Source organism: Lampetra planeri, chromosome 5 (assembly GCF_965212315.1).
Source record: "Lampetra planeri chromosome 5, kcLamPlan1.2.h2, whole genome shotgun sequence".
In the NCBI taxonomy this organism is placed as follows: Eukaryota; Metazoa; Chordata; class Hyperoartia; order Petromyzontiformes; family Petromyzontidae; genus Lampetra; species Lampetra planeri.
Genome location: NC_136111.1, coordinates 10,470,463 through 10,493,978, shown reverse-complemented (window position 1 = coordinate 10,493,978; position 23,516 = coordinate 10,470,463). Strand labels below are relative to the sequence as shown.

General features: G+C 40.3%; 1 protein-coding gene across 3 annotated transcripts in view; it reads left to right on the top strand.

The window, feature by feature from the left end:
* Nucleotides 1-23,516, top strand: part of LOC144718833 (serine/threonine-protein kinase MAK-like) — a 34,445-nt gene continuing 10,929 nt past the window's right edge. For 2 of the 3 annotated variants that reach the window (XM_078594395.1, XM_078594393.1), the window contains exons 1-5: nucleotides 5,511-5,599; nucleotides 13,604-13,948; nucleotides 15,319-15,373; nucleotides 20,152-20,273; nucleotides 22,565-22,644. In XM_078594395.1, the coding sequence (XP_078450521.1) occupies nucleotides 13,848-13,948; nucleotides 15,319-15,373; nucleotides 20,152-20,273; nucleotides 22,565-22,644 (358 nt within the window). In that variant the 5' untranslated portion in view covers nucleotides 5,511-5,599; nucleotides 13,604-13,847. Of the gene's footprint in view, nucleotides 141-5,510; nucleotides 5,600-13,603; nucleotides 13,949-15,318; nucleotides 15,374-20,151; nucleotides 20,274-22,564; nucleotides 22,645-23,516 lie in introns of those variants that run through there. The other variant, XM_078594394.1, reaches the window with a different exon arrangement.

Below are 23,516 nucleotides of genomic sequence, written 5' to 3'. Positions count from 1 at the left end.
AGCCTGTAAAGGCTACATGGGGGATCGTTGTCACGGTTGTGTGTCTTTGCGTGTGCGTGCGCACGTACCCCCGCGTGTGTGTGCAATTGTGGTGACTCATTGCGTCCCTTTCGACAAGCAAGCCAGCATCAGGACTCATGGTAAGTGAAAATAAAACGGATATGTTTTTAAATATTGATGTTACTTTATTTAATGTTTTACTTGCTATCCAGTATTTATGACATTGTTACATGTAAATGCACAATATTTCTTCTTATTTATGAGTCTGACAATGCTTCATTTTTTGTTGAACCGCAACACAATTTCATAACACTGACCGTATGTGCATTTAAATGCAATACATTGTTGCGTTCCGACTTACGAGCAGTTCAACTTATGAACGGGTCTCAGGAACGGAACTCGTTTGTAAGTCGGACTGCACGTACTTATTCAATTTGTATTTATATACTTGTTTTATTTTCATTCAGTGACTTGCTTAGATTTTCTATACGTTGCACTCCTATCGCTTTTTTGTGTTGTTTGTTGTTGTAACTTTCTGATCCACCTCGACTGGACAGTGGTGAAAAAGAGCTTCATAGCTCATAGGATTCTTCCGGTCTAAATAAAGTTTCTGATTCTGATATATAGTATAGCTGTTCGCCAACCCACTGCCGAGTGAGAGCCTCTCTGTCATAGGAACGTGGAATTTCCACAATTGGCTCAGAGTCATCAATAAAGATGAGCACCGCCCAGTGCTCATCGGGGCATAGAGACACTTGGCTTGAATTAGAGACATTACATTAGAATCAATAGAGTACTGTTACATTCATGAATTAGTTTTTATATACTATTCTAAAAGAGTCACTGAGACTAGTCTCCTAGAAGGATTACATTAATCTCCTTATCTACATATTAGTGCGGATAAGAGAGCCGTGACGTGGAAGTGGTGGCACAGATGTTATATTCGTCATGTATATCAACACTCTACCACTTGCACAGATGGAGTAAAATGCAGACAAACACGGATGATATGTTTCTCCCCAAGCAAATTGATTAATCGGAGTTCCACTATACTTGGTTCCCATCGTCATTGACTTTGCTTATGCAGGGTGTAGTATGTTATTAAGGGTGTAGCATGGTTGGTATATGCCCTGGTGGTGGTGCAAGTTATAAAATGCCCCCCCGCCCTCCCACGTCTTTGTAGACACTTGCCTGGGCCCCTTCCGTCTTTGGACCCCAGTGCAATGGCACCGCGTGCACACTCCATGGCGAGATGTTCTGCTCGCTAAGGGCAATTTTCACAGTGCAGGTGGCATTAACACTCAAATTGCCTGGAGCATCAACACTCATGAAAAAACAATGAGATGACATCACGAGGGTGAAGGTTAGTGGTTGGGATTAGGAGATAGAGCTAGGGTTTAGTGTTAGGGATTAGGGGTTTTGGATATGGTTAGATTTAGCAGTGATTAAGTGTGTGCCTGCCAACCAAGCACGCATACCTTATGTTGCAGACTGACATCATGTTTTATCTGTGATTGCTAGATGCCCTCATACTTGTTTGATTACCGATTAAATTCCGTTCTTCAATTTTACAAGGCAAAATCAATTACGTGGAGTGGAGCTGGTGGTTAACGGACGGTGCCATTCACCCAGCGACCTGAATTTGATTACAAGTAACGCCCAACATTGGCGGCGAGTGATATACGAACCAACAACCCACACTTGCCGGTGTGGTAAGGGGCCGTCCATAAATGACGTCACGCACCTAGGGGGGTGGGGGGTCAGAAATTTGTGACGATGTGTGACTAGGGGGGGGTGGTTGAGAAATGTGACGTCACAAAAATATGCGCAACTTTAAATAAATATAGACAACACGTTCTACTTAATTAAATATACTTTTTAATAAATGTTTTCTCCTACAACATCAGAGTGCAGCGCCACATTAAAATACGCTCTACAATGACAATAGTTTAAAGCGATTTGAAGCATGTTTTATTTTGGGAGGGGGGGCAGAGCTTTGTGACGTCATATTTGAGGGGGGGTCTGACTTTTTGTGACGCCGTGTGACGATGGGGGGGGGGGGGTCAAAAATCGTCCAAAATCGTGTGACGTCATTTATGGACGGCCCCTAAAGCGCGATCAAACATCCAAAACGATCGACACGGCGCGCGAAGGCCTTCATTCAGCAGTTTATTGACAAAGGGCTGTTATTTTGTTAATATTTCAATGCATCAATGTAGATGCACTTTGGGAGACGTTGAATGTTGCATAGAATTAGGAAATTACAGAAGCCCAATGCAGTACCAAATAAAATAACAATAGCTAATGCAATCCAGGTGCAGCATACAGTATGTTAACATGAATGCATATACATTTCAACTGTTTATATACATTTTTTATTAGACCCATGTTTTATCTGGATGCAATGAGTCATAACAGTAGAGTGCTTTGAAACTATAGCAATAAAAATGGCAATGGTAATAAAAAAATGGTTTATTGGAAAATTTCAGTTGCACATATTTGCTCCATGTTCATATACCATGTGGCTCATCTCTCAATGACGAAACAAACAACGAAAGTTATTTTAAGGTAGTTCAAGTGAAAACCAAAAATTCAGCAGTTAAAATATCTCAGCTTTTATTTCATTACTCGGGAATATAATCCAATAACTCCCACGATGCTCCCATCCAGTTGTGAAGTGTATACTGATGATTCACAATCCACCAATATATCATAGAGTGCACTACGCACATTGTTTGCTGTACTGTCATAAACGGGCCTCACAAAATTCGTACAATAACCTTGCCTATAACCTCCGGCAACACCAGCAGCAGCTGCTTAACAAGCTTAACTGTTGATGAATCTCAATATCTGAAGCCAGTCAATTGTTTCCCCGCTTAAATAAATGATGTCCGTGCAGAAGAGCCATCGGCTTGTGTATGTAGAGCCTTTGTGTTCAACCACTGCTGGGTGATGGCCTCCCCACGTCATGTGCCAGTCGTGGAGGCTATTTGGCAAATTCTTCACGCTGGTCAGTGCAGGTTGGTTATTGGGACCATAGCCGTACGGTACAATCATGGATTTTGCGGCACTGCCCACCACAACTTAACCCCGCAATGCCGATGTACATTATTTAATAAACCGCGAATCCTTGTGTAGTACCGTTGAGGACGCGTGGACAGCGGAGTAGAGGCACACGTATTTATTTCACAACAGTCACTGGGGACATACAGTACTGGAGGGGGTATCGGCCCCCTCACCCGGATAGCTGGGAACACACGGCTAGCTACCCCTAGCCTGCCTCCTAATCCTCCAAATACTGGGCTAGGGGAGGCTGTCTGGCCCGACACTGGTCAGTCGGGCTACGGTACCCGGAGTCCCAGAGTCCTGGCTCTGGTTCACGGGACCACGCCGCTGGCTCGGTCCTGCGCGGCCCTGACAAGGGCGGCGTCCCAGGGGAGTCCAGGGCTCTAGCTAGGCAGTCTTCGGTCTTCAAGAGTTTACTTAAACATTCTGCCCCGAGCCCTCTGACACATCCCCCTTTATACTCCACCCCCACTGAGGGGTGGGGCCCCGGGCTGCCTGGTGCGGACGTCGTTGAGAGCACCCCCCCCCCGTGCACTCACGTAGCCCCGCCCACTGTGTTTGTTTCCCATAAGCTGCCATGCATAACGGCTCTCTCTCTAACACCCCTACACATACAGCTCCTCCGTAACACCCCTACACTTGTAAAGCGCGGATTATAGGAGGTTGACGACCGCTCCCGTAATCCGCGGCACACCATGGCAGTCGAAACGCTTTGCGGACCGCTGTCCGTCCATAGAGGTGGGTGCGGAACTGCAGGAGCGCAGCTGCAGGGAAACGCTGACATCATGTTTTATTTTATTTTGCAAATATTATTTTTTGTATATGAAAACCAGCTGACTGTGCTGAGGTTTGTTCATGAGGAAATTGCTTTTTTTAATTTTAAATATGGAATAATAAGCCTTTGAAAATGCAAACATTTTTTTAAATCATAAACCCATATAGCAGATTTGGCACACTTGTGCCTATCGACAACTCGTACCTCGTAATGTGTGTATATTGTGTATTCATCGCGGATTCGTCTAGCCGCGAGTCACGTGTCATGCTTCCCCTGGAATCCGTGGACGTATCCAATGTTTCACAAATAGGATTTGCTTTGGCTCTTTCCTCCCATAATTTGCGGCACACTTCGTTGGCGCGAAACCCATCGCAGAGTGTATGGCGAAACCGCGTATGACAGGATCTCTGTCCACTCAGCAGTTTATATATGTGCACCAGTTTGTCGATCGAATGAGGTGCTGTAAAGTGTTGGTAATCCCATATCCCACGTATATATATATATATTTTTCTATCTACGTGACTTTACCGAAAGAACCAAGAATGTGAATCCCATATTTTGCAAGACGTCTGTCCAGGGTAGAAAGGTAGACACAAATACCCGATGAGAAGCCCTTCCACCAGCAGCGAGTGGTGTGAGCTTGAAATCTCAGGCCACACCTTCACCTGTATACCTATACCGTACATGAAACTCAACACGTTTGTCAATAACACTATGGCCATAAAAGGAAAAATACGAGGGCGACGTTTAAGTGGTAGCCTTAAGTCAGAGCACATCAAGAAGAGGGGCCATTGCCATAAAAAGTTGCCTATCATATATACTTTTCCTTTTCAGGCGACAAAAGTCTTATTGATGAACGCGTTGAGTTGTAGCATTTTCTTATTTTGTACGACGGCTGATGTCGATGCAGAGCAACAACTACAATTTCACATTGAGGTGGTCAAAGCCAGATTAACCGCTGTGACGTCTCTTTCGTATTCGTCGATCGGGCCAATATCATACCTGTCAACCCCTTATCAATTCAGACTTCATTGGTCACCCTGTGTCCTTATGAATCTCAACGTTCATCCTAGAAAGTCACATTACAAGGGAGAAGCACAAACAAATAGACAAAAAAATGTGCCCCTATTGAAACGGCTGTACGCCGTATGGACCCGAAAACGCAATTTCCCTGTACACCGTATGGTCCATAATGTTTCTTTTTGTTAGATCGCGTAAATATAAATGTGCCGTTAAACCCGCCACAGCCAATTAGTAAGGTTTGTCACGTTAACAAAACATACCAATTCGTTACTAATACAGCACACCGGTGTGTTGGAGACAAAAATCCACGAAATTTACAATCTGAGTACGACGTTTCGCCACCAATTACAACTAGCACCGTCAGGCGGACAGCCAGGCGTGTTGACAGGCATGCAACATTATTGCGTGCCTGCCAATAAAGTTGCAGGCAACATTATTGCGTGCCTGCCAATAAAGTTGCCTGCAACAAGACCGTTGCGTACGGTCGTGTTGCCTGTCGACCGCAGCAGTCGACGACGACGACGAAAGCAGCAGCACCGCGAAAAACGACGCCAGTTGGCACGCGGTGTGCGTGACGTCACACCGAGTGACGTCACATCGCGTATGCAAATGAGCGCGTCTATTAAGGTGACGTCACCGCGGGTTACCGTGATACGGGGGGAGTGGGGTGGTGGTGTTGGGGGTGTCCGCGCCGAGCGAGCTAGCGCTAAGGCGACGACGCCGCGTCCCGAGCAGGTAAATCCGCTTCCTCGATTCCGTCTCTCTTCTCTCGCAACTCCCACCACGTCTCTTTCTCTCTGTTCTCGTCTCTTCTCTCTCGTCTCGTCTTTCTCTGCACCTTTGGCGGCTCGCTCTTCTTTACACCGCCACCACCGTCCCCCACCCTCCAACCGTCCTGCCGTCGTACCCCGCGGTGACCGGGTAGCCGGAGCAGGCAAGACCGTAGGCTCGGCCGTGTGCGAGGCCGCGGCTTTTGTTTACTGGGGGTGTTTTTTTTTATCCTTTGCGGTGGAGTACCTTGAGCGGATTTAAAGTTTAACGCGTTATGGGAGGTTGGTGGTGGGTGTTTAAATAAGGAGGGGGGTAGCTATCGGCGTTGCTAGGCGCGATCGAGCGTCTTCCGTGGATAACGCGGTGGGTCAGGAGTTTGCGTGGCTGACATTCGGGCACGCTGTGATTTTAGAATTTGTGTTTCTGGATCAGAAAACTAAACTTTAAAACGGCGCAAAGAGGCACGGAAAGGTGCGTGATTTGGAATGGCAACCGAGCAGAAAGTTGAAGGTATTGTTCAAAGTAACTTGCCGAGGTTGGATACACAATTCGGACTGGTTAAAGAGGACGTTCACTACCTGGCGTGACATGCGGCGCGTCGTGAGTTCGTGCCCGACCCCTGACGCCTGCTGCTGTACATTTGGAGTCTGCGGTGTCTCTCTCCCCGTGGTCGCGTGGATTTTTCTCGCGAGTCCTCCGGTTCCCCCCCCCCTCCCCCTAGACATTTACAAAAGCATGCGTTTAGAGTGTTTGACCGACGTAGATTGCCACGTTATAAGTTACTTCGTTGAGCCATCATCCGTGGCCAGGTCGCTTCTATATAGCAGCTCAGTGGGAGCTTACCTGGTAAAATAAAACAAATGTTCCGTAGTTTAATTGTGTTAATTATTCGAGTACATTCATGGGCAGGACGCCTCGCTAGAAGGCGTGGTGGCCAGTTGTCAAACGTGATGACAGGATGACAGGCACAGAATGGAATGCGTGCAAGAGGACGCACACCGTGGAGATGGAGCGATGAATGGAACCAGCTCAGGTGCTAAGTGGTTTCTAGCATCGAGAGAGACGGCTGAAGGGGTGGCTTTCATCCAGCAGTGGATTGATTATTTTGTCGTACCAGAAGTCGAGTTTAAATGGAGAGTGGTGAAAAATAGGTTCATGATGCAAATTGTTTTTTATAAGAGTCGAACTGAAAATGGAAACAATAAGACGATACGTCGTGTTGTTTTTCGTTAACATGTAAAGTATTTTGTCAATCCACTGCTGGATGAATGGCGAAACACACTGGAGGTCTCTGGATTTCAAGTTCAAAGCGCCAATGCACCAGCGCTCCAGAAATATATCTACTCTGCACCAAATAGCATGTTCCAAATGGAAATGCACACTATATTTAAAGAAAACGGGCAAAGCAAATTTAATGTAACATCTATAAATAACGCCATTAAATAACTGTAGAATGGAAATTTCACAACATACAAGATTTGGAGAGTAAGTGCTTCTTTTAATATATTTTTCCACTGCTCTACAAGTAACATACAATTGTTTTTTTTTCAATAGTTTACGTTGTTGGTAGTTTATATGTGAAAAGACTAAGTTCGCTTGTAACGATTTTTGGTTAGTGTATCGTGTCGTTTATATTGTTGGATTGCAATGATTATCAAGGAGTGTGCCTTGATCGTGTTTGGGTTGCCTTAGTCTGTCACGATTTGTCCATGACATCGGTGCTGATAATCCTGATCGCTGCGTGTAACTTTAAACTAAAGCATGGTAGCAACGCGATTACAGCACTATACTGTTGTTGATTGTGGTTGTACAAATTCAGATCTTTAGCTACTTGCTTAACGAGGGTTGTAAAGTGATTTTGTCTCACTTGGTGGTGGTGAAATGGAATAATTTATGGGAGTGCCATGTTTTTAGGAATTAATTACTGTTCAAAAGCTACTGAATTTTAGGCTGACAATTTTAACAAATATTGTAAGACAATTTTAGAATGTGTAGTATATACAGGATATACAGCAAACAACTCGGTGTAAACTTGTATAATTCAATGTGGTTGGTTACTTTTTAAAAAAATGCTTCAACATTCCTCTTACATATTTCAATACATTGGTATTTTAGTTGTACGGAACTGGTGTTTTGCCATTTCTGAATGTTAAAGTGAAAAGTACTTCAAAAACGTCGTCATTCAGCACGTACATATGTCCAGGTTATGCTAAATTCTGCACATCTTAAGACTAACAAAATAGCATCCGCCAGCATGCTTCAATAGTGTTTGAATAGACATCGCATGAACTAACTTGGTGCTTAATGGGCTGCTTTATCGGCAATTGTCGGAGTGGCTTGGGTTACTTTGTGTACAGTTGCTCTTGACCGTGTTCCTTTACATAATGCATTGTCTCACGTGCGGTGTGTGTCTGTTGCTATGTTTTGGCCGGTAGTCGTGGTAGCACACTGCCCTGTTTTCCTTGATAACACATCTTGCAGGTCCTATCAAAATCTTCATTAGTCATCACATTTCATGGGTGGTAATAGCTGCAAAGTCGTGAAGAGACTGATACTATTCCATTATTTTTCTGCGATACATTTCCACGCGATAAGCCACTTTGTTGAGCTATCATTTGTGGCAGGTCACTTCTTCTGAAAAACAAGTTGATACCTCAATGGGCTTTGCCTGGTAGGATGGGGGATAGTTTAGTTTTATATTTTGGGGTGATTTGATTGCCTTTCTTGTACTCTGCACTACTATCGTGTTTTTGTGTTGTTGTTGTAACGTTCTTACCCGCCCCGACTGGAAGTCTGTGGAAAAAGAGCTTTATAGCTCATCGGATTCCTCCTGTATAAATACATATTCTGATTCTGAACTGCTGTTTGGTTTTGCACAGTTGTCTGTTAACTGTTGTGAGATATTGGATTAACTTTTACAATCAAGAGCTGTGTGACATCAGTGGATTGTAAGAGCCCATGTTTTTTCAGATAAATGAAATGTAAAGTTGTGTGTTAGTCATTCTGCAAGGTTATAGTGTACTGTCTATACGCATTTATGTTTGCACAGTCCTGTGTACAGTACATGCAATGGATATACCATATTCAGTATAGTATATTAACTCTTAAATACTGTATACAGTGCTCTATTGTGTTAGTATGTGACAACTGATAAATTACTAGTAGGACAAAGTTACTTTCTAAGTCAAGATTTCTCATATACTAGACGGAGACAATTTCCACCGTATTTTCATGTCAGTAAAGGTTACAGATCAGAATTTATAATTGTTTCCACACTTTAAAAAAGAGTTTGTACTGCTGGAACTACTTGACTTGACAGAGTATACGGTGTAATCGGTTCTGTCAAATTGAATGAAAGTCCAGTCTCAGAATTTCCTGTGTATTTCATGAAGATGTCAAATTTACACACACAGGAGTGACTCGGGACAGAGTGCTGAGCCAGTACCCCTGAGACCCTGAGTTTGAATCCAGGCACCCAACCGTGATTAAACCGAGTTATCTTGTGTCGTGAGGTCATGGTCTCAGCCCAGTCACAGATGAATGCACACAAACTGTCACAATAAAACATTTCCTTCAACTTTTTAAAATCTAATTTGCAGCTCTGAGAGTTAAATTATTGGTTGTACTGCATTGAAGCCACACAACAACTAGCTGACAGCCACAGTTTGCTTTTATTTTATTTTTTTTAACTTGCATAGAATTGTTTTGTTTAATGATGTAGTAGCGATCTAGATTTGAAGTTTTCGTGACTACAGGGATCCATACTCTTTGGTTCTTTCGGTAAAGTCACGTAGTGGCGCTTTGGGTGATAATAGTGCATGAAGAATTACATTGAAAAAGATAAATCATTAAATATGCTTCATGCGGGGCAATCGTTTTAGTACTGCTTGAGAGAGAGAATGTGATCTCTGTTTACAAGAGTCTGAACCATAGTTTGTTTAGCAAACCTAATAATGAGTTAAAAACGTGAGGCACACATCTACTTATCTAACACACATTACAACTGACACATTGATATTAGTCATTTGTTAAAAATTAACTAATAGTAAAAACATACTTCAAATAATGTAAACGTCTCTCAAAATGTATTAGTTGTTACGAGTCATTGGTTCAAATCTGGGTGTAAAGCCAGTGCCCTGATAGGGCGTCTCTCTCACTTGATAGTTGTCAACCGAAGGTGGCAGCTGGCTCAGAGGTCACAACACTGAGCTCCTGGGTTCGAATGCAGGCAGCCACTCGTGGTAAATTCGGTTCCCTGTATAGCAACCTCATTGTCTCAACTCAGTCACCAGATGACTACACGAAAAAAAAAACTATCGCATGAAAGTTTGGTTTTCACTTTTTTGGATACATTTCAAGTTCTGAGAGTTATGTTATTTGTTGTACTGTCATGCGCCCAAAACCATTACCATATCAGAGAGGTGAAGGAAGGTGCACCCCCTAATGTAATGAAACTGGATGCTCAAGTATAGTGATTTAATAGTCTCAGCCTGGACACTAATGACTGGAAGAAAAAAACATTATTTGGTTCTGCACTTTGTTTGGTTAAATTCCAGCCCTGGGAATTAAAAATATTGATTTGACTGTCTTGGGATGAACACTACTCTTTATGGTAGGGAGAAAGCGTTGTCTCGCACTTCATAGACCAGAGGTCACATGAAGGGATCTCAGAGGGTTTCTCTGTTATATCCACATTTACATAAAGGGACACTGTTCAGGGAGATTCCCAGATGTATGTTTTGACTGATTACATTATTACATCGAGAGCACAATTGGGTTAAAATTGGGGAAAATATCAACAATAGTTGCCGATACATTTACAGTTAATCTATTCTGTGTTGCATTTATTTTCGAATTGGTAGACATGAACGCCAAATGATGGTGGGTCATCCTGGTTGGCAACTACCTCGTGTATAATTATGGAACAGCTTTGTGTATTGTTGTAAGTTGTACAAACATGGTATGGTGTGACTATTTACTGAGTGACATCCCTTAAGCTGGGTAAACAGTTGTGATCAGTAAACCCCAGCTGCTGCATGCAGCACAGGTTTTCGATTCTTCTGTCCATATTTGTGCCGTTGATTCACAAATGCCTTTTACAGACACGAGCCATTACCAAATTCCCATATCTTCCATTCATCTATTGTGAGGGTACGTTGTGAGATACATGATTAGCCCAGATTGTAGTGGGGAGAAAAGGATGTAATTTGAAAACCACATTTTAAACAGTAGAAGCTCCCTGCTTACTGGTTACGTATCTGTGTCTTTACGTAAACACATAAAATATAGATAACCACAGTGTTGGGACATACTGTTCTCCAAGGCAATATTGCTTTTCCTGGGTCTTTGCAGTGACCCTACCGCTATGACACTTCTGAGCCTGAAACAACTGCAAACAGCAAACTCTCCATCTACACAAGTAGTTTTGACATGTGTCAATCTCAAAGTGTGTATTCATTTAACCAATGATAACCTCCTGATATTTACGCGTAAGCGAGAAGACAATGCAGGAAAAGCTGCATGATATCGCGCGATGTTTTTGAGTCATTTCACATGTCAATTTACTTTTCAAACAAGTCATAATGTTTGCACTTTAACTTACCATTTTCTATTCTAATACATTATGAAGCCTACTTTTGCGTGACACATTGAGGCTGGAAAACTACAAGTTAAAGGCAATTCAATGATTTGCTCCAACAACAAGCCATACATCTGTAGAATAAGACAATGCATGCATGAATAATTTAACCAACTGAGGACATAATACATTGAGATGAGTAATTAATGGGTAAATATGGCATCAGAGTGAGGATTAAGAGAGGAGAATGTTTATTATTCAGCAATCCCTCACCAACCGCGGGGGTTAGGTTCCTGGTAAATGCCACAGTAGGCAAATCCGCGGTTGGTAAAGTCTTGGCCCTATGGGAAATAGGGGGTTAGGGGAACCACAGCCATGGTCAGACTCGTCGTAGCTTAAATGAGTTGTCTGTTTGTGAACTAAACACCGAATAAAATACGGTATATTACACAATAACGAAAATAAAACAAATAAACATGACATTAACTTTAATATAAACGATGATGATGACGAGGACAATGAGATGATGGGAGAAGGAGTGCTTAGAAGGAAGGAGGGCTCAGTCCACCCTCTTCCTCCGGGCCACAGACGCAACACTCTACCTTCACTAGACGCTGCATGCTTCGAGTCCATGATTAAGGGCAAAATTAACCAGAATGTGGTTCCGATGCGACGCGGTGTATGCGCTGCAGCAATTACGGTACAGTGTGTACAACAAAATAGATGGACAGCTACGCGCGGAGGAGAACCACGACTCCGCGAAATTTGTAACAATTATGTCACGCACCACAGTGATGTCATGCTGTAATGCAATAACGGAATACCTACATCATGTGGCTTCTTTAGCACCGTACTTACCCGCATATACTCAGATTTCCAGCCCACGGTTAGTAAATTGGTATACAAATAATAAACCGTGTATACGTGAAACCGCGGTTGGCAAATCCGAAGTTGGCGAGGGATTCCTGCATATGTAAGCAGAGGCAAGAAGATAACAAACACTCTTTTCTAAAATTAGTCCACCAATTGGACGTGGAGGAGCTCTAATTGAGAAATCAGAAAATAAATAGACTTACGTGCAAATTTTATATGGTAAGAGATATCTCTGTCCTCAAATTCACAGCAAGCCGATTATGAAAAAATATATAAGAAAAATATTCTTTATAAAACCATATTATATGAATGTAATTGCTTTAAATAATGGCATTGTAATGTAAATTACACTGAAAGTCAGAAGGAAAGTGAAGCTAAAGTAGAACAAACCTATATGAAAGCACAACAGATAATGTTGAAGAACATGAGTTGCATGAAAATTGTTGATAATGCCAAACAAAAGATAATCACAGAACTGTCCAAATCCATTCGGAAAACAATGCATATCTAAATCAGAGAACTACACAAGTGTGATTGAAGATGTCATAACCATCAACAGTATCATGAAAGCAATAATTAAGTTGATGGTTGGTGAATCGTAAATAGTGTAAAGAGCAAGATTTAACCATATTGCATGAGACAGAACCATAAAATAGAGAAACTGTATACAGATCTGTACAGCAAACAAATCACAGCCCAGAAGACAAATCATTGTTCCAGGGAAGGAAGGGCTTCCAGATGTCATACTTGAAGTAACTACTGCCCGTTGATGTATGAAAAGATTTTAAACTCTTGGACCAGAAGGAATGATTATAATGTAGTGAAGCTAGCTAATTCCCCACCTCGGTTGGTGCGAAAGACGTTTAACATACATACTTACATGTAAGAAACCACAGGTAACATGTAAAGTATGTATGTATGTTGAACTTATTTTGCACCGTATGTAGCCAGCCATCCTAATCGGAGGTGCAAATACAAAATACTTGCACGTGGAATTGGTTAACTATGAAGGTATGTCTTTTTTATATAAAGCAGTACTTAGTTATTTGCAAAACTTTATAAACCTAAATCCATCACACCTACGCCAGAATTGGAGTGCGTGTGTGTAGGCATATATGGTAAATTGTATATTTATTATTCTGCCAGTTATTTGTGTACGTTTGTTCATTGCAATGTACTTAATTCCTAAGGTGGGGCACACATGATGCAATGTAAATTATTCTGTAATTTAAGTAAATAGGCATTTTGTGGGTAAATTTTTTTACATAAGCAAGACAGGTTTGCCATAGTCTCTGGATCCAGGTCACTCCATATCTCATCATTGCACAAGACCCATAGTGAATAACATGCAATGGCATATGCTGTCTTTTTAATTGCATAGAGTGGTTGCAAATATTTAAATGTTGTAGATGTAGAAACATAGAAATGTAGAATTTCAATAATACTGTGCAAAGTAATAAAAAAAAACAATTAAATAGAGTGTTGTTAACAATCATAATTTTCGTGTTCTTTTTTAGGTTCTTGGCTGATCCACGGATGATGTAGAGGATAAGGCGCTTATGACGACAGTGGGATTGCTTTTGCTGAAATGGAAGCGGATCTGCTTGGCATAGATCGTTTTATTCTCGCAAATAGAAGACTTAAAGGTTGTACTTCACTTTCAGCAGTTGGTGTTTAGTTATAGTTTACCCGTGCAAGGAGGAGAAGAAAAACTTAGTTGAATAAACATTGCCATATTGGATTGCGTTCAAAAGCGCTGCAATGAATCGGTACACGACAATAAAGCAGCTCGGAGATGGCACTTACGGCTCTGTCCTCATGGGAAGAAGCAATGAGACTGGGGAGTTGGTCGCCATCAAAAAGTAAGTGTGTTGTTGGAAATCGTAATGCTTGTAACCCTGCATGTTGTATTTTGGTTATAATTGTGGGAATAAATATTGCCATTGTTGGTTTTAAATATATCTTTTTATTTATCTTTCAAAGCAGCTGTTCAAGCTTCGTGTGAAAAATGACATTCGGATAAAGCGTCAGCTTGAATTTCAAATAGGCAGTTGCCACAGGCAGTCTAGCACTGTACAAGCGACTCTTTTGTTATGAGGACAAGTTATTGTTTTTGTGTTCACCACACTGCTTTTGATGTTTCTTAATGTGGTTTAAAAATATAAATACAATACAAGTGTTTGTTACACCTTTTCATTGTTCATTTAAATTTCCATTGAATTTCGATTTTGACAGTTTTGATATACTGGAGACTTACAACATAATACATATTTGGTTGACAATTTTCTATTTTAAACGAGGAACAGACGCTAAGAAGAATGTAGCTAATAGGATATTTTGAGTAATGATAAAATATCACATTTGAAATTATAACATCGGATGTTAACGTATATCCATATACTCACGACATTGTGAATAAAACACGGGTTTGAGGCCGGAAATATTGAGCGTTGGAAAATATAAGGGGAAAATGGCCATGTTGACTTTGGCTGTGACATTGGCAGTAGTGATGGAAGGGGTGTGCCCCATTATTGCATTAATCCCAGTGCACAGCATTCTATGCAGCTGGTAAGGCGCGTGGCTAAAGCACACCGTTCGTTTTGACTGCTAAGTTGGAGATCGAGCATTTTGCATGGCATTTTAAGTGTCCCGTCAATGCCTTTAATTCTTAGAGTAAAGAAAATACGAGGCATTTGTTTTGAAACCATAATAATAGCAATCAATGACGGCCCTTTGTAAATCGACTGCTGAATGAAGGCCTCCTGCGCGATAGAAAAAGGCCAATTCAGATTTTATTGTTTTACTTATTTTAACTATGGCTGGGAATCAAATTCAAGTCGCTTGCTCATATAGCAGTGAACTAACCACTGCACCCCCCCACCACCCTCAATGCAAATAGTGTTAAACTCCCTAGTATTTATCTTACATGTAATTTGTATTTTAATATAATTAATGTTTAATACATTATGTCTCTTTACATTATTCCATTAAATATCTTTACAAATTGCAATCCTTGTTTTGTTTCAGGGAATGTTATATTTATGTAATGCTCTTTGCCATAATTTTATATCGTCAAGAATGTATTGTTGCAAGGTACAGTGTTTAAATAACTACTCGATGTTTTTTTTACTATTCATCTTCATGGGGAGGAAATGCAATATCCGTTTGGCACATTCATGTTTCACATTAATAAGGTATTGTTGTGTCTGCGCTGGGCATATTTACCTTCCAGAATGAAGAGGAAGTTTTATTCCTGGGATGAGTGCATGAATCTGCGGGAAGTCAAGGTATGATGGCATTTTTATTAAACCTTTGAATGTTGTACTCATTTGTATCAGAATTTAAATGACATTACCATTTATTACTTTTGTTTTGTGTATTCAACTGTGCACTCTTTGCCAGATTACCTTAATCGTCATTAACTTCCCCATGCCCTTGGATTATATAGGGCTTATATAGGGCTGTACTACTTATCTTTTATACTCAATCAGATTACTGATTATGGAGCATTTCGGCGCACCTACTGAACAAATGTCAACCAAATGGTATAGTTTGCAATTTATTATGGCTTGTCTGTGGAGCTGTGCAGTCGAAAAAAGATACACAATTATGCATTCCTCTTGACATTTTAAAAGTGAGCTCTGGTGCATTGTTGAAACTAAGTCTTTTGAGGCGATTGTTACTTAAAGCATCCTGTTAAAGCGAAGGCAAGTCATGTGAGCACCAATTAATCCGCTCTGAAAGCGAATAAGTCAAGCAAGGCATTGTAAGCCTTCTGTGACCCATAAAATGTACTTGGCTGTCTACCTTGTATCCATTTACTGGATCAGGGTGTTTGAGTTGCTACAATATCATGAATTGAATTACTTGAATTCTTGATACAATATTTGCATAGTATTTTTTATTGTTCACAAATGTACAAAACAACAATCATTCTGCCTTATGACTTCTCGTAACTGGCATAGATATACATTCTACTTTGATTATGGTCAAATGTATTTTGGGCAGTTGCACTTTTAAAGCAATTTACCAGTGATTTTTAACAATAATAATGTAATAGCAACTTTAAAACCGTACGTTACACGATATGTAATATGCACACATATCTTGATTTAAAGCTTTCGTGACTGCAGGAATTCATACTCTTTGGGTTTGCCTGTGTTGTGATCGAAACGTCGTGATATATTATTTTTCTATCTACGTGACTTTCCCGAAAGACCCAAAAAGTATGTATACATATTTTAATTAATATATATATAAAGAAGAAAGGCATTTATAAACTAATTAAAGTGTATCTTTTTACAGCAAACCTTTCTGTAGGATGCAGAAGCTGAAAATTAGCAATATTGCGTTGTTAAACAGTTCATTAGTGCAATGAATTAAGTGGAACTTTTAATATTTGGCTGCAATAGGTAGTGAAGGTAACGTTATTATAAATTCATGTGATTTGTTCCCAATAACTTATGTCAGCCATGTGAAATGTTTCTAAAGTTGTGTAACAATGTCTAAAAGGTGGCCATTTTGTTTTCCAAGCAAGCCCTTCTGCATTCAGCAAATCGAGGAAGTGAAGCTTGCAATATTTCTTTTCCAGCCATGCAAGCCCAGGCTTGTAAATGTCTGATATAGCTGCTGGCGATATAGGTTTTATTGCAGCCAGGGGAGGTAGTGCATTCCTCCCCAATTTCACTGGTGCAGCCTGTCTCTACTGTACTGCGTGAAAGGCCATTTTACGTGTTTGTAGTCAATACCAGTGTGGGTCACAGTAGCTCAGGAAAGCCTTCATTCAAACAGACCATTAAACATTGTAGGGTTTGTTTTTAAACCCCGGTATACACGTATTGTATGAAGAGGCACTGTGAGGAATGGTACAAATTTGGAAACTCATAGACATCTTAGGCGATGTATTGTTTGACAAGGCTTTTTAGTTTGAATGTATTTACCTGGTTGTGCTATACGAGAAACTATATGGGTAGTCCTCGACTTACAAAGGGGTTCCGTTCCCGAGACCCGTTCGTAAGTCGAACTGTTTGTAAGTCGGAACACGATAATATACCGTATATAAATGCACATATGGTCAGTGTTAAAAAACAAAATGGGTTACGGTTCAACAACAAAGAGAAGCATTGTTAAACTCATAAATACATATAGTACATTTGCATTTAATACTGTAATACATACTGTATAGTAAATAAAAAAAAATAAAGTAACATGAATATAAAAAAAATCACGTTTTATTTTCACTTACCTTGAGCCCTGATGCTGGCTTGCTTCTCGGAAGGGATGCAATGAGTCCCCACAATTTCACACACACACGGGGGCACGTGTGCACGTGCACACACGCACACAACGCCAATGACCCACCACGATAGCCTAAACAGACTGTTGGGGCAAGTGCTGTTAGCGAGCAGCACCTATGAAGGGGGGTGAGTGGCCAGTACCACGCCCGGTCGCCTTTGACTCCCCAGTGGCGATGTTTACACACTGCACCAGATATTCATTTGAGGCTGAGTCAATCGAGGGGAGGCCCAGGACCTATTCAGATAATCGTCACTGGTGTTGATCATGAGTGGGAATCGAAGTAGGGTTGCCAGGTTGGTAGCGCAGCATGCTATAACCACACACGGGGGCACACACTCATTTCCACACACATACATGTACGTGCGGGCACACACAAACACTCATTACATCTCGCGAAGGATTGCTCTGCTGAACAAAATAGTTGCTAGGTTTAGTTCGCAAGTGCGAGTTTCCAAGTCGATCTTAAAAAAATATCTCCTGGAAGCCGGTTCGTAAGTATGGGTGTTCATGAGTCGGGTCTTCGTTTAGTGAAAGGACTGCCTGTATAGTATATGTAATTACTTGTTTGGAATATACATAGCAGTCATCGCCCCCGACTGCGAAAACTTGGCAGGACCCTCCTGAATAAGAGTCATAAGTCTCAGTGAGGCTTTTTTTGAGTAAACAAGCGCAGTAATACAGTTGTTTAATATAATGTTCCAAAGGTTGCACATGTAAGGAAGAAGTTGTAAATTAAATTATTGATAAATGTATGTCTTAAAATATCTTGATTTCTTTTTTTAGTTTTGTGGAATAAAGTCATGTTAATACAGTTATCCAATTCCAGAGATTACAAGGAAGCCCTTTGTGCCACCCTTAAAATAGCAGTTTTAATTCTTCCCTGCAGCTTCACATTTTCCATTCACTACTTTGTTTCTACAATAGTTGGATATCCCTATTCTGGAATCGGTTTCTGGCCGGTGTGTGAATAAAACTATCGTGGTGCAATGGAGGGAATAATTTGTGCATCCAACGCAGCTAAAACTGGGGGAATGATAAGTGGCATGGCTGACCTACAGTTAATGACGTACGAACTAGCCAAGCTGTGTTTGAACATTTCACATTTATCTTGTTTTTGCTGTAGATATTTGTTTAGTACCTAAAAGCAAATGGCAGCAGTGCTCGCTTCATTCATTTTCAAGGGTACTAGCAAAGAGCAGATGGTTCAAGCAACGCTTACTGTGTTGGCTTTAATCCAGTCGCTCCTTACTACATGGAGTGGAACATCAATTGGTCATGCCTTCTACTTTCCATCAACTGAATTTACAGAGCTTTCATTATGAGGACAGTGTCAGGCCACCTACAACATACATGGAGAGTTGAGGCTTATATAATTTAGACCTGGAAAAATGCTAATTTGTGTATGTATAAAGTACTCATAGGCCTATAACATAGTGACTTTGAAGCTATACTCCAATTCCATTGTTCCATTATGAAGCCAACATTATCATCCTTTTAATTGAGATTTGATCCTAAAGTTGATGGATGTGGAATAAAGCTGTCTGTGCATGATGCTAACAGAATGTCTCCTTTCTGAGCCAAGACACCAAGTGCATCCAGACGATATAATTGGGTAAAGCTCTAAGTAGAGGGCCCAGAGCAAATGTCAAAATAACCTGCAAATACATTTGTGGTTATGGGTTCTTTTATTTGTTGCATTTAAGAAGCTGGCAGATACAATTTTAGGAATACTTGTACAGTCAATGTTAACATGTCTGCTGAAAGGATGCTAACTTGGATAGAAAGGTTTATGTACCTGTTGTTTATAACCAGGATAAGCAATGTTTGTTTTTACAAATGACAATTATTTAATTGCAATGTAAATGAAATGTTTTAGTGTAATTTTTTTAAAGTCAAATCTTGACTTAAAGCTTTCGTGACTGCAGGAATTTATATTCTTTGGGTCTTTCGTCCTGATGACGATCGCTTGTGTTGTGATTGAAACGTAGTTTTTTGTTCTTTTCTTTGAACCATCCTACGTGACTTTACCGAAAGACCCAAAGAATATTTGTTAAAGTCATTTGATTATGAATAAGATTTTCTGAAATATTTTAAATTATGATTATCAGTATGACATACAATATATTTTCTCTGTTAAGTATTATATGATTTTTTTATTATTATGTGATAATGTATGTTCTGTTGTTATGCAATGCATATGTTAGACTCAAAGATAATTATACAGAATTAATGAGCCACCACCAATCCCTTGGGGCTAAAACCAGTGCTGTGCTGAAACACATACTAAGGATGACAATGATTTATTTGAAAAGCAGAGAATGGTACGCACACATTTGTTTTTGCATTTCTTTTTTCACTGATGCGTGTGACACATTCTTTGAGGCCAACTTTTTTAGCATTCCCTATAAGCTTGGGGCCTTCTAGAACGCCTGGAGTGCATTCTTGTTGGAAAATTAAAAAAATATATATTATGCATGTCTAATAGTAACCATCAATCAAATGTTTAAACTGTAAACAAATGCACATGTCGTTGGCTTCTGTGCACAGTGATCACTGTGGTCGCCTCCTTAGGTAAGCTTCAAAATATAATCCATGTTTTGCTGGACACATAAAAGTGTGTCCATCTGTGCTCTTGGCAGACAGCCAGTGGAATTGAATAGCACCAGTTGGGCGGTGAATGAGCGACCGAATCTCCACTTTAATTAGCACGTTAAGCGTATAGTGTTTTAATGTCTAATGGCTCATGTTGCTCTTTCACAATGGGCAGTCACTAAAGAAGCTCAATCATGCCAACGTCATCAAGCTCAAGGAAGTGATTCGTGAAAACGACTGCCTCTACTTTGTGTTTGAATACATGAAGGAAAACCTCTACCAGCTGATGAAAGACAGGTTTGTGAATAAACACTCTCACCTGACCACTGATCACTGCAATGCCACAAGGCGGAGCAGTCGAGGAGCAGCGATGCATATATTCATGTAATTTTTTAAGTTGATAACATGGGGGTTGCCTACATTTTGTGTTCCAAAATAGTTACGTAATATTATTTTTGTTTGACCTTTATTTGTATCGCAAGTATTTATGTCAAAATTATTAGAATCGGCATCAAATATCAAGGCCCATTTTTTTTGTTGAAACTATTATCAAGATAATTGTACAAAAAAGTGACACCGTATCTTGGTACATTAGCTTTTTGAATACCCTTTACATGCATCAAATTGTGTGTTTAAGAATTTGTTCTTTTTATTCGTGTGGTGTATTTCGTGGGTTCTTGCAAACCCCTGTAGCCACTCAAGCTATCTATATTCACCACCATGTTAATGACAATTATTGAATAGTGACCTTGAATCTGAAAAGTGTAACCATAAGGGGGTCAATGGATAAACCTCTTGAACAGTGTGCGTAGCTTTCTATGCAATAGTATTATCGTTGGAGTGTGCAATTATAATACTACATACATATACATTGTTCCTACATATAACAGTTGTGCAGGGCAACACTGGTGTATGATTAAAGAGAGCTGTATTTTGACAACATTGGGATAGGAGTAATTGCAACGGCTAATTGCACAATCACACAATTTAGGCAGATGACCAGAGTGAAATGAGTCAGTCAGTCCCCAGGCAGTGGTGGCAGTTGCATGCAGAGAGTGGGGGGAAGTCCAAAGAGGTGTGATCATTGGGGAGAGGTGGAGAGTGAGGGAGAGCCAATTTTTATTATTATTTAAAAACATAATGAGCACACTCATTACAATTATATTATAAACGCAGTACAAATGTATGTTCTGTAGTTAGGTAGTTCTACATTTCAGATATAGTAGAGACTTTGAAGATGATGGCTCATCATTGGTAACATTTTCACGTGACTTTTTCTTGAGCACAGTGTGATCTAATTAGTACTGTACTCTAGATAGAAATACGTTGCCCAACTTTATTGATTCGGTAAAAAAGGCTCATATATCGTGGTGTCAAACATGCTCTGGTGACTTTTGCACTGCCCATTTTTGTTTACATTCTATTGTGTATACAGTGAAATTTGTGCTGTAAAAAAAATAATTATTTTCTCGGCACACACTCACCTTGTTTTGAAATCAATATAATTATCAATTTTGCTTGATGAAGCTTGTGTGTACATTCATAAAATATGCACACAGCTTGCTGTTTTTCAAGTCTAAACTTACTTTAACGCTCATTCTGTCGTGAAAAATTACATATCGCTGTTTTCTAAATTTCATGTTTTATTTAGCTGTCCTTTTAGTGAAACCGCGTCATCATATTAAGAGGGGAGCTGCCAAAACGGTGCCCATTGTGGCTTGTGTTTGGCGACGGAGGCTGTTGCCTGTGGCGTTCCGAACACGAGTGGCGTGCAACATTCCTGGGAGTGAATGACTCTTCGGTGTGAATGTGCAGTGCGTAACCTTTGTGGGACTTGGAGTAGGGGAGGGGTGTGACGACCCTGACCAAGGGTGGGGCCAGCGGCGCAAGCCATGCCAATGAAACACAATAAGTAATATTTTAAAAAAGTTTTTAAAAACACGCTTTAAAGAAATGTACCGTACTAGTAATGGCAGAACTCCACGACTCCAGGAAGTGGCCCCCCAAGCTTGCCATAACGTAAGGGACCGTGGTCGTTTACAGCCAACGTCAGTTTACCGTGGACAATTAGAGCCAAGCCGAAACATAACATATCAAAAATAATGTTTTAAAATGTATGGCTTTTATTTTTTATGATAGAATATAGTATTGTCATCAGTATGACATCAGTATACCAAGTTTGTAGTCGATACCACATTGGGAAGTGAGTAAAAATTGAGTTACAAGATTTGAGGATACAACGACAACAACCACAGACAGAGTGAGTTAATAAAAAGCTTGTAATAATTAAGAGTTTACCCAGTAGGTTTCACTTTATTATACACTGTATTCGCAGAGCAAAAGGATTTTCTTTTTTAATTATTGTGACGATTAATGTTGAACACAACCATTCTGTAGAGTTTGTGCCATTTTGTATTAGATCGCAAGTTTGAATTTGAAACATTCATCAATATTGTAGAATATCTATGTTAACATCACTCCATTGCAGGCTTTTGGAGTGGTGCATAGAGCTACTGCACTGGGTTATTGAGATCATTTCAGGCTGGCTGATGTTGGCTGATGCTGTGTTTTTTATGTTTGTTTTGCAGAAACAAGTTGTTTCCTGAGTCCATGATCAGAAACATCATGTACCAGATTTTACAAGGACTGGCTTTCATCCACAAGCATGGTATGCAATTACAAATACAACATAGTAAAGTGTGTAGTAGTTGCACAATAAAAATAAATATAAACTCGTACATGAGTAAAACCTGAACAGACAGGTGGCTTATGTATTTTCACAGCTTCTGACTCCTATGCCCCTGTATTAATGTGCTGTCAACATTTCCACTGCTCCACCACCAATAATCACTAGGGATGTGTGCATTGGAGGCGATGTGCACAAATAGCATCCTTTGACGAGGATGTTGAATCATAAAATGTCGATGTAATGTGTTTTATGCCTGTGCTGTGACAGCTACATAACATTCACATAAACTGCCCATCTTGCACAACTACATTAACATCGAAAATGAAAGCCATGCATTGGGTGTAGTGCAGCGGAAATGTCAATGGAAGAAGAAGTTGTGTTTTCGTGAGCTTCAATTGACTCAATTTGTAGCTTTAGACATCAGTGGAAATGTATACCTTTCCTTGGTGTGGACCCCCTCAATTAACTATGCTTACAAAAAAAAGTAAATGTTGGTCCATTGTTGTCAACAAAAGTAACCAGGAGGCAACGGTGTCATGACGAGTCCCCAGCTTCTATTTTACGAATAAAGCCAATAATAGACCCTCCACAACAACAATTAGCAAAAGGTCCCCAGAGCTTGAAAGGGGATGGATTTTTTTAAAATCCACATTGAATTTGCACCTGCACTTCTACGTATTGCATAATATCACCAAGTACCAATTGTAATGCACCAAGAGTTGAAAAGGGGGATTTTTGTTTCATGTTTTTGTGTGAAGACACTCACTTGGAATTTATCAAAAAAGAAAGAATGTTATTACTTATAGAGTAGACAACATTTTATCCAATCCATCAGGATCATATTGTTACAA